The sequence below is a fragment of the Triturus cristatus genome, chromosome 2_1 (genome assembly GCF_964204655.1).
Source record: "Triturus cristatus chromosome 2_1, aTriCri1.1, whole genome shotgun sequence".
NCBI lineage: Eukaryota > Metazoa > Chordata > Amphibia > Caudata > Salamandridae > Triturus > Triturus cristatus.
In genome coordinates this window covers 202157973-202170079 of record NC_140581.1, presented here as the reverse complement: position 1 = coordinate 202170079, position 12107 = coordinate 202157973, and the positions used below count along the sequence as shown (strand labels likewise).

Genomic DNA, 12107 nt, shown 5'->3' with positions numbered 1-12107 from the left:
GTCTCTTTCATGCTTTAAGCTTTCCTAGCTTGCAACATGCAAAGTCGTCATATGCTCCTCTAAGCAACTTGGTGCACTGATAGTAGTGTAGTTTACTCTTTTGAAAGAAACATTTTTACACCTTACAAGCATAGCTATAAAAAAAACCTTAAAAGAAACAAATGAAAGAAGAAAAACATACGTTCCATAAATATGTGCATCTGATAAAGTCAGATTTTTGACCAAAGGATAACTTACCATCAATGCTGTTCCTACCAATTAGGTTGTTATCTACAGGCCAATATGCACCATCTCCATGACGACCTGCGGACGACACAACATACGTCAATAATGTTGATTCATAGGGAGCAGCTAGAGATTAACTGATACAGTTTAAATTACTTCTATTCAGGAAATTGTATTTTTTCTGTAGAAAGTAAATCTGTATTTATTTGTAAAGTTTGCTCCAAATAAAGCTGGAGTTCAATCCTTTCTAAAATGACATTGTCTTTCCCTGTAAATGCGACAGAGATAGAATGCCATGGTCATGCCACATATCACAGGCATGCCATCAGCTACCTTTCTATTTGTCCTCACATGCATTTGTGAACTGGTTCCAGTACACCTAAAATGGGAATTAAATATTTTATGCAGGGGGAGAAGAGCTCTGGATTTCAGTACTTTTATCTATCTTAATATGTGATTTAAGCATAGTTGCCAAATTCCTTGTTGCATATATCTTGGACAGCTGGTGTGAGGCTGGGCACTAAACTAGGTGTTTAATTACTGACCTTTTTGTAGGTGAATTAAAAACTTCCAAACTCATATCTCTGAGTAAGTTCATTTAACCCAGGGTTCTCCAAAGTGGGTCCTGGAGAGTAGTATCCATGTCAGATTTTTAAGATACCTACTTTTATCTACTCCATGCCAGATTTTTAAGATAACTACTTTTATCTTCTCCATGCCAGATTTTTAAGATAACTACTTTTATCTACTCCATGCCAGATTTTTAAGATAACTACTTTTATCTACTCCATGCCAGATTTTTAAGATACCTACTTTTATCTACTCCATGCCAGATTTTTAAGATAACTACTTTTATCTTCTCCATGCCAGATTTTTAAGATAACTACTTTTATCTACTCCATGCCAGATTTTTAAGATAACTACTTTTATCTACTCCATGCCAGATTTTTAAGATAACTACTTTTATCTAAATGGAGTTATGCAAAAAATCTGGCATGGGTCCGGGCCTCCAAGACCGATTTGAACCGAATATATTGTTGGAAGGTTGATGCAAATTATTATTTAATTTGCGGTGTAGCTCTCTGCCACTTCCATTTATAACCAGCAAACAAGGCGTAAAGTCAGCTTGAGAACCATTCCCGGTGTAATCACACTTAATGTGAATTATGCAGAAGTACAGAGGGCCTAAAAATGTATTTCGTACAGAAGAGCTTGACATTTTAATTGGTCCTTCAAAAAAAGAGAGACAAAACAATTTCATCTCATGATAATTTGCATTTTTGCCATCAGGGTGCAGCTTCGACTGAGCAGAACATCATTAACAAGATTAATCCCCACACCAGTCTCTGCCTCATCAGGTGAGAGGACCAGATGAAAAGCAGAATGCAAAATGACGACTGACATGAGGCCTACCGCGCTGCACTGATTCCTAGAAAAGCTTGACAGATTGAGGCCGCCGTACCTTGGTCATTAGCCATTTTGTCAGGGTGCTCCACTGTAAGAAAAGGACAATATTGTTAGATCATGGCAGCTCCTGGTAAGTAAAGTGACAAATCACGCACAGAAAGGTGGAATCATGTTTTCATATCACATTACTTGGATTGATACAGGTAAATGTATGCAGTTTATTGTTCATCTTCTTAAGGGTAGCAAAAAAAGCAAAAAGATGAATGTATTGAACCTGTCAGGTAATATATAGCATTAAAAAGAAACCTATTTTTACAAAGGCGTTTGTGCACATAAGTGCAACAGGAAGGCAAAAAATCCATTTGTAACTCGAAGTTCTACATCTCGATTTTGACCAAGATGCCTTTAGCACCAACAAACGTTTCTTGGAAAAAAAAGCAAAACTATGCATGTTAAAGGCGTGAGTGGCAGCCTTTCAAGGGTGTATGAAGGAAGTGAGCTGTAGGGGGAAGGGCTTCTTCACAGAGAAGAATACTTTCTTGTACAGAAAAAAATGAAAAGTTAAGAGAGCAAATTCAAATGTCATCAAAGCAGAATATTATGTAGAAAACCACATGAATATATAACAAGAAGGATACTTCTATAAATGAATGACTGTCAACGATTTACAGGAGTACTCTTGAGGTTCAAAAAGGCTGCAATTCATGTTCCTGCGTTTCAGAATGTATATAGTAATAATGCAGAAGTATTATTTGCCTAAAGATGCACTTGTACAAGTGCACACTCTATGGATAACAAACATATAAATGCAATATCAAGGGTTTATTCAACTCACTCACAAACGAGTCAGAGTCAATGACAATAGCTGACAAAATGATTATTTTGGGATTATTTAAAATGCTTTATTTTTAGTTGGTAAGGGTAGAGCCATGGGAGACTGGATGGGATATATACTATGTATAGGGATACTTTATATTACACTGATAAACCCAGGCAAATTGAGATATATTTATGTTCTATGAAGACGTAACTTCATAAAATATTGCTATTTTGCCAAATGGTTACATGGCAATATGAAATGAAAAATGTTTATTGCATACATAAGTGTTGGAAAGTGGGTTATTGGTAGGGGCAAATGTAGGTCTGCCACGGGAAATAAGGCCACTAACACATGATAGGATTTAGCATAGGTCTTAGAAAATTATTCCTATGCTCAACCCTTGGTAACGTGGCTGCAAGCAGACAGGCTTAACTTCAAAGACAAGTATGTAAAGCATTTAAGTAAATAATTAAGACACAACACATAATAAAAATCCGACACCAATTTATAAAAATAGGAAATATTTGTATCTTTAACATGACACTAAAACGACAAACATCCAATGTAGGGAACCAGAGATATGATTTTTCAAAGATTTAATAAAATTTAGCACTTAGAAGATTATAGCACCATCTGCTCACGATAGACCGGACCAAAGTCAAAGTTTCAGGTCGGGTTCGATGGAGCCCTGAGCAGCTACAGCTCCCGGCAGATCCCGGTCTCAGTTGCTACCTTCACACTTAGAAACTTTCCTGGAGCTTTTCTTTCCGAGGGTCCTCAAAGCTCCCAGTCAGTACGGATTCAGTGAGGGTTCACCGGCTTGAATTGTGATGAGGTCCTGGTCAACTTCCCTGGAGCGGACTTGGGAAAAATATTTCAAGATTGCTTCAGCGGGACAACCCAGGAATCCAGGCCGACACGCGAAGGCAGGCGGCTTGGCTCTCGCAGTTGCTCCTTGTTAGACCTGGCATCTTTGGCGTGGTTACCCCTGACTTTTTGCCTCTACCTCCTGTATTTTTGATGCTATGCTGGATTTCGATTTTGCTGGTTTAGGTGCTTTGGGCACTTTGCCACTGCTGATCAGTGCCAAAGTGCAAGTGCTCCCTTGGTAAATTGTTGTATTGATTGGTTATCCATGATTGGGATATTTGTTTCACCAGTTAGCCCCTAGTAAAGTGCACTGCGTGTGCCAGGGCTGGTGATTCAAATGCTACTAGTGGGCTGCAGCACTGATTGTGCCACCCACAGGAGTAGCGCTAAAATGATGTCTTAGGCCTGCTTGCAGTGCCTATGTGCAGTCCAGGACTGCCATGTCGACCTGGCCAGTGCACCCACTGACCAGGCCTTATCCTTCCCTTTCTGTACATGTCAGGCATCCCTATCATGGCCCTAGGTACCCCCCTGGGCTGGGTGCAGTGTATCTGAAAGGTAGGGCATGTACTGAGGTGTGTAACATGCCCTGGTAGTGAATTACAGCCATTTTCGTTTTTCACTGCTGAGAGGCTATCTTGCCCATAGGATAGAATTGGGAAGGCTGTTTACATGCCTATCTTCCCATAAGGGCAAGATAGAAAATCCAAGTTTGGTATCTCTGTGTTCAGAATTTAATCATACATCTTTTTAGCAAGATGGTTTTTAAATTCACTGTGTGAGAATAGCACTTTTTAGAAAGTAGCTATTCTCCTGTTTAACCTTCCTGTGTGCCTGTGTGCTGGTTGGCTGACTGGTGTCAGGTGATGTGCTAGGTGGCTCCAGGAGCCTGGATGAGTCAGCAGCAGGGTGAATAGGGAGATCTGCTTTAGATGGGTGGGAGGAGTAGTCCCTGGGTCTGAATAGGGCTGTCCCTGCCAAACACAAAGCTGGCTCCACCCCCTGCTGGCCAGGCTGAGGACTCTGCCTCTGCTGGCACAAAGAAGGCTCCACCTCCTGCTGAGCGTCTAACGACCCTGCCCCTCACTCTGAAAGGAACCAGGTGCTCCAGAGCAGAGCACACCCAGGAACCGGTTTGAGCAGGGGAATCCCCCCACTGAAACACAAGAGACAAAGACTTGGAGGGGTATAAGAAGAGGACCCCAGACACCTAACATTTTAGATCACTTTGGAACTAAGAAGAAACCTCTGCCAAGGAGAAAGCTGGAAGAATCTGAAGAGGAGAAGACTGCCTGCTTGCTGTTTTGCTTTACTGCCAAGGAGAGGGGAAGGACTTTGCTGTGTCCCCTTCTTTTGATTCTGATCTCCAAGGGCCTGAGAAGAGCTGGCTCCCTGTTAAGAAGTCCCAGGAACAAAAGGACTTCACCGCCAGCTCCCCTGGAACTCTGCTGAGAGAGTTCTGACCTGCCTTGGAGTGCTTGCCCAGTCTTGGGGCCTCAGGAGGTCGTTTTGCTGTGTTTGGGAGCTGGGAAGCAGAAGCGTGAACAAGAGTGACTGGTACCCAACGCATCATCCGATTGCGTGTCGCAAGACGAGAGTGCGTGGAAAATTTCATCGCGGCACCATCGCAACACGCAGGGTCTCCGCATCGCCGAGTGCGTCGAGCATCGTCCCGAAGCGTGAAGCTTCCTGCCATTGCGAGGGTTGTCGCAGAACCAGTTTGCGGGCCGCACCACTGCCGGTGCGTGAAAAGTCTCCAATCGCTGCGTGCGTCGACGCAGAGTCCCGTTCCGTGGTGCATCGAGAGTTGCGGCGCCGGAAGGCAACGCTGCGCCACGCATCGCACCACATCGAAGAGTGTCGCATCGAACCTGTGCGTGAAGCTTCCCCCTAAGAAACCTACGCAACGAAAGCCAAAGGTATCGCATCCTCCCCCTACAGATCGGAGCCGGCGCATCCACCTCTGCTGCGTGAAGCAGGGCTGCTGCAAAGCCTCCCCAGGATCTCAGGAGCATCGCATCGCCTTTGCCATCTTCCTTGTTATAGCTTTTGGGAACCTTATCGCAACTACAGGTACTGTTGGGCACGAGAGTGTCGCATTTTGTGCATTGAGTGTCGCATTGTGCAGGACACTGACTTTTACATCCTGGAGTACTTTCTGCAAACTCTTGAACTATCTTTAAAGTAACCTTTCGAATTATATGTTGGTTTGTCTGTAATATTTGGTCTTGTGAAGTTTTTAGTAAAGATACCTTATTTTTCTAAAACTGGTGTGGAGTAAATCTGTGGTGTTTTCACTGTGTTACTGTGAGTGTTGGTACAAATACTTTACACATTGCCTTTGATAGCCTAGACTGCTCAGGCCAAGCTACCTAGAGGGTGAGCAGGGGTTATCTTAACAGTGTATCCCCCTTTCCCTGACTAGAAGCAAGGGTCCCTACTTGGACAGTGGTACCTACCCTGCCAACTAGAGACCCCCAGATCTAACACTCCTGGTCACCTTTTCCATGAGCGGACTTAGAAACTTTTCTGGAGCTTTTTCTCGCGGGGTCTCTCGATGCTCCTCATGTAGCCGGATCCGGTGATGGTTCGCCGGCTTCAGATTTCCTCTAGTCCCGGTCAATATCTGGAAGTTGAAGCGATGGAGCTTTTAGCAGGATGAACCTGGTTGGCTTGGCCGGCTCGAGGTTGAAGGCAGGTGGCCTGGCTGACCAGGTTGAGTCGGTCCCTCTATGGAGCTTTTTTTCTAAGTTGCTCCAAAGTTCTCCAAACTTCTTGAAGTTCTTCCTGAAGTTCCTCAAGGGGTCCCAAAGTGTCTCAAACTTACTCCAAGGGTCTGGAAGCTCCAAGATGGTCCTTGAAATTTGAGGACGTCAGTTCCCACAATCCACTGGTACAAAACCCTTACAAATCCACTGATGGTTCTCCAAGGTGTAGATTTAGTTGGTGATGTTCCAGTTGAGCTCTTTTAACCTGTAGCTTTCAGGGAGTCCACTCTTTAGTTCCTTCCTCAACAAAATAATCCACAGGGCTGTAGTTTCAGATGGTGCAGTTTTCAGAGGTCAGGGCTTAGTGAAGCAAGAAGTGCCCTGCTGAGAAGTTTTGCTGTGCAAAGATTTCTAAGTTTCAAGCAGCAGATCTGTAGGGCTCTGTCCCTCTCAGATACTTATTCCAAGTTCTCTGGGTCATGCAGGAGGTCACTTCTGACCAATGGGAACAGGGTAACTCCTCAAAGTTATGACCACATCCTGTAGAGTGTGGCATTATTTTGTCCCAGAGTGCATCAAATCTTCCAAATCCATAATGGCTGATTTTCCAGCAAGGAGGCACGAGCTGGCTAAACACACCCCCTAGGATGGCTTATATCAATAGACTCTCCCCCTACCACCTGCACATACCTTCCCGAATCCTAGGTCTGGTGGGGGACAAAAGTGTAAAGTGGAAACTGACACTGTGGCCATCCCTCTGCCTTTGAAGACCATGGTTTACAACTCCACCCCCTGGCCTGGCATTCCTATGGAACAGCACACTGCCCTCCCAGCAGAGCTGGTTAACCCCAGGGGCTCTTTATCACCTCTTCAAGGCAGCCTGGCTAATCCACTTAACTCTGACCAATCAGGGCAGACCATTGGAAGGCTGAATTTGGACTTACAAACAAGAAAGTCTTATAGCTTCTTGTATGTACACTTTAGGAGAAATTCAACAATATGATATTGTTGGATTTGTTAATACCATTCTGAAAAGTCTTTGAATTGTATTTCTATCCCTCTCCTATCAAGAGTTATTAATCAATAACTTTCTACCATGTTAACTATGTAACTGGAGATTTGCAATGGGAAAAATGACTTGGGCATTTTTTCAGCACCAGGACTTACAAAAACATATTTTATAAGTACTTGCCTTATATCTACAGAAACCCCGCCCCATCTGCAACTAGGGGAGACTTTAGGGGTTCTGGATCTGTTGAAATATTGCAGATTCTCCCTATACAGTGCTCCTAGCATCAAAGTCGAATTTGAGCAGCACTTTACCACAATGTGGGGAGTGAAATGTGAAATTTCACTTTACCCAGGCATATAAAAACTCATTTTATAAGGGTTCACCTTATAAATAACTGACCCCCACCCCTGGGATACCTAGGGGAGGCCCTGGGGTCCCTAATATGCCAAAACATTGTAGGTTATCTATTTTTAAGTCGAGTTTGGGCACAATGTACTTTTTTAAAACAGTCCTGGCACCCAGTGCTGCTTTTAAACTGACCTCAGGCTTCAGCAGTGTACACATGCCAGGGCAAAAAGAGCTGCTGTCCTTTAACTGCCATGCCCCAGGGCACTAGGGACTTCTAGGTAGTTTCAATACCCCTGCCCTATTATATACTAGGGGCTCATAGGGCATGCCAATTGCAGGGGTACCCCACCATACCATTGTGTACCCTAGTGTATGTAGTGTTTTAACTGTATTCTAAGGTGTTTGTTTCAGCTTAGCACTGGCCCTGGGCCTGGTTAGGCAGAGCCCAGAGTCAGTTACCACCAGCATCAGTCAGCAAAAAGTTGGGGGGTGCCCAGGGCACAGGAAGATTTTTCAACAATAAGGAATTGGGAGGTTGAGATGAACACTTTTAAATCATATGAACTGACCCATTTTACAATTTATAAAAACAAATGCTGTAATTTTCCAAGTAAGTTTTCATGCAATTCTAAATGCAAGGTAACTGTATATCATCATAAGCATAATATGCACTGCTTACCAAAATATCTTGAACATCTCTGAAGAATAGTACATTTATCTTAATTAATAGGACATTGTGAAATGCTCCAGAATGGGAAGTGTATACGACTGTTACTATCTGGTCACTACTATCTCATCAATTCTACTATAATAAGCCCATCTTTTATATGCCTGTCAACTTATATTTTTTATGTGTGACCTGTGAAATTCCTTTGCTGCGAACTAATCCAAAGACTTTCAGACAATGTATCCTAATGAGCCAGGGGGGAAAATAACAAAACACATAGATAGTGCTTATAGTGTTCGCATGAGGAAAGGGTCGAAAGCTGAATTTGAACCTTAACACTTGACCCTACCCACAGAAAAAAACCTTTTAGAATATATATCTTGTAGAAAGTATTTTTCCTCCTGTGATTAGTGGAAATAAAAATGTTGGTGTTGTTCTTTAACAAAATACAATGCAAAATAATGTTTCTTAATAATATACCTGCAGTACACGTGTTCAAAACACATTAACAGGAATGTTGGAATGTTCTAGTTAACTATATAAGCTGCTTTTTTAATGTTGTACTTCAGTAGTCAAATGTTAATAAAACTAAATTATCTTAGAACCAACATTCTACCACCTTTTTTAACTAAACATGAAACCACTACAAGGAGTTAATAAGACTGAGTCTTGCAGCTCATCATGCATACTAAGTGCCTCACATCATGTTTCAATCTAATCGGGGACATAGTGTTACTTCTTTTCAGTAAATACTTCTTTGTTATTATTTTGGATTACATACATTAATAAAATATTTGAGGAAACGGACTCTGACCCATTTAGCCACCCTGTTTGTTTGCTCATCCCTTCTGTGAGTGAGTCTTACTAACTGAGTCTCACTCACTGTCAGCTCTGTCAACATGGAATGGAAGTTCCGGCCACCAGTGGCCCTCTTCTAAAGCCGGGTATGCTGCTACGCAACTGAGGTAAACATGTGTGAGGGCTAAGCCAGTAGAACTACTGTCCAACTTAGACGGTATCTGTGCAGAGGCAGCCTGTCGCAGAGGGTACCCTTCATGAATTGGTGATGATATGTGCAGGCTTTATAATGTGAATGGGCAGTCACAATTCAGGAATGTAGTTATCTAAGTTTTATGCTTCCCTGCACTGCTGTGGGGTACTACTCGATGCCCAAGAGAGCACCAGCAGCTGGACAAATGACAGGTGACAGATGAGGTGCTTGACTAGAAGTTAACAAGCAGGAGAACAGGCCCTAAGATATCCACCATGAGAGGGAGTGCAGTTCTTGAGCCCACCAGCAGGAGCAAAAGGGAGTCAAAAAGCATTGAAATCAGCCCAAAGGGAGCAATAGAAAACCCTTCTTTCAGTGCCAAAGTGGGAGAGAAATAATGCCTCCCAGTACACCGGCAGAAAGTGGAGAAGGGTTGTCAGCCCAGGGGAACAGACCTGCTCATGTTGCCTAGCATCCCCCTTCTTCAGGGAGGGCCAGGACAATGGGCAAAATATTTCCAGGGGAGTGCATGTAATGCCCCACATTCATTTGCTTAAATTGTACTGGGTACACTCTGAGCCCCGTGGAACTACGTGGGAGGAAACCTGAAATGAATTCTGATGTCATCTTCATTCATAATTGCCTCAGGTGAGTCCGAGCGCCCAAGGGACAAAAACGAAATAAAATCTGCAGCCAACCTATATCATTGAGGTTCCCAGGGAGTGGGACAGCCCCGTGAGTATTGCTGGGGTCCCCTTTTCGTGTGTCTGAAAGGAATAGGAGGAGCCTAACAATTAAAAATCACCATCCATGGTCAGTGTTGGTGAGAGAGAAGCGTCAAACTGGCTCCCTTGCCTGCTCTTCAAAAGCTGTGCTGGGCATGGGGGCAGCTGGGACCACAAGGACTACGGAGAGCCTCTGCAGTCTCCAATGGAGAGACTTAGAGGTACCTGCCCAGAGCCTGCACCCGAAGGGAAAAGAAACTCGTCCAGAGTACATTCAATCAATAAAACAGGAATCAACTATTTATGTGGCACAAGACAGCTCACTGGTGCCCCTCAAAACGTACTAGGGCTGCTAACTTTGTATATTAGACATGTGGTGCCAAAAAGAGCAAGGCCACTGCAGCAACAATAGTGGAGTGTTGTCTGAACCTTTGTTTAGAAACTAAAGGGCACACTAAGGGCATATTGAATATAGAAGTGACGGAGCAAGGGTGTCTGCATTGCAGGAAAAGATAGTTTATGTGCAGGATGGTGTCCCTTCCTGCACATGAACAATCTTTAAATGGCGTTTTGTTACTTATTTGTGCGCTGCCTAATGCAGCACACATAGAAGTTGCATAACGTCATTTGTAATGATTGTTTATGTGCAGGAAGGGACACCTTCCTGCACATAAACAATCAATGCCGTTTTGCTGTTTCCATGTATGCTGCAGAATGCAGCACACATGGAAACAGCAAAAACGTGGAGAAATTAAAAATGTCTCCTTGTTGCGGAAGGGTAAGACCAGGTTTTCGCTTGTCTTAATTTTGGCGCTGCCTCATATTTACGCCACCCTTGTAAATATGGGGCGGCATCAAAATCAATGGATGCTGCAGTGGAACAGCCGCAGCCACACCCATTGCTCTCTCCTTTCACGCTCAGTATAGTGTGAAAGGGTGCCTTAGTTACAAGGCAGTGTTAAGCCACGTTAAGTGGGTTAACGCTGCTTTGCAAATAAGGCGAAGCCCTTAACTCCAACACAACGTTGTGAAAGGTGATGTTGTGGTGGTGATAGGGGCTTGTAAATATGCTCATAAGTCTTCCAGGTTACTGGATAACTGACCTGATCCTTTTTTCAAGCACTGTTGGGGCTGGGACTTGCATTCCAAGAGCTTTGACGAATGGGACCTTTGTTGCTGAGTTCTGGGGCTATTTAGCAACAAGTATATGGGTAGAATAATGATTCACTCTGCATATTGTTGGATGTTTCCCAAATCTCCTCCCCTGGGTAAGCCCTGTACTGGTCTATCTCACTACCCTGTGGGAGTCAAGTGCTGCATAAGTATACTTGGCACTCAGAAAAGGAAGATGTGAGCCGAATTACTTGTGAGTTACCCCCAGTTTATAATCCACTGTTTACAATTTAATCGAAATTAACATTACAATTTAAATTAACAACAAGAAATATGGGCAGTGTACCAAGAACACGCTCTCTCAATTACAACGCAATGAATGATCTCTCAGCATTTGAGGCCATATGTCTCTCTCTGTCATTGTGTCTCTGCTGGATGGTTCTATATTACAGAAGGTGGTACGTGGCTCATGATATCATAATGGCCTTTCCAGTCACACTGCTGTACAAAATGGGGCATGGAAAGATGGAAAGGTCTTATCAATAACTGAGGTGAACCGTACCATTGTCTCTGAAGCCAGACATCTGCCTTTTCCAAAGTAAATACTCACAGTGATCACTATGAAAGTCATAGACACCCCCAAAATGGCAAAAAAAACACAACACTGTAGCTACCACAACCCCATGATGACATTTCTGAAAGCACACTAAGCCCTATGAATGATACATATTAACTTTTACAATAGGCTATGCTACATGACACATGCCAAATAAAACTTTAGATAATATCAAAACAGATTTCATAGTAGTGGTTTTCTGGAGGCATAACATTACCCGCGTGATTTCTGTAATAGTATTCTGACAGCCTGATGTGACTCTTCCTGGTTCACTTGTTGTCACATTGAGGTACCCATCCTTTGCAGTATGCTTACATTCGCTCAGTGACAGACTTTATAATATACCTTTTAGGCAATCGCTCATTTCTTGTTTTGAGAAGATGTGAGGCAACCATCCACAGGCAAGCCTCCTATCCAAGCATGTGAATCTCTTATTCAGTAATTGCTCTCCACCAAGAGACTCACACTTTTGGCCATTGTCCTCCCATAAATATGGCAATGACATGGGGTGTATGCGTTGCTGCATTCAACACTGCCCCTCTATTCTTTTCGGCCTTTGTCTAAACCAGGAGTGTCCAACAATAAGACCCGAAGGACCAGGTCCA

At 43.3% G+C, this 12107-nt stretch overlaps 1 protein-coding gene across 5 annotated transcripts in view; it reads right to left on the bottom strand.

Moving 5' to 3' along the window:
- DCC (DCC netrin 1 receptor) overlaps window positions 1-12107 on the bottom strand; it is a 1201728-nt gene that overhangs the window by 79457 nt on the left and 1110164 nt on the right. For all 5 annotated transcript variants that reach the window (XM_085629855.1, XM_085629864.1, XM_085629892.1 and 2 more), the window contains exons 21-22: window positions 1688-1720; window positions 238-303 (exon numbers count right to left, since the gene is read on the bottom strand). In XM_085629855.1, coding sequence (XP_085485981.1) covers window positions 238-303; window positions 1688-1720 — 99 coding nt within the window. The remainder of the gene's footprint in view (window positions 1-237; window positions 304-1687; window positions 1721-12107) is intronic.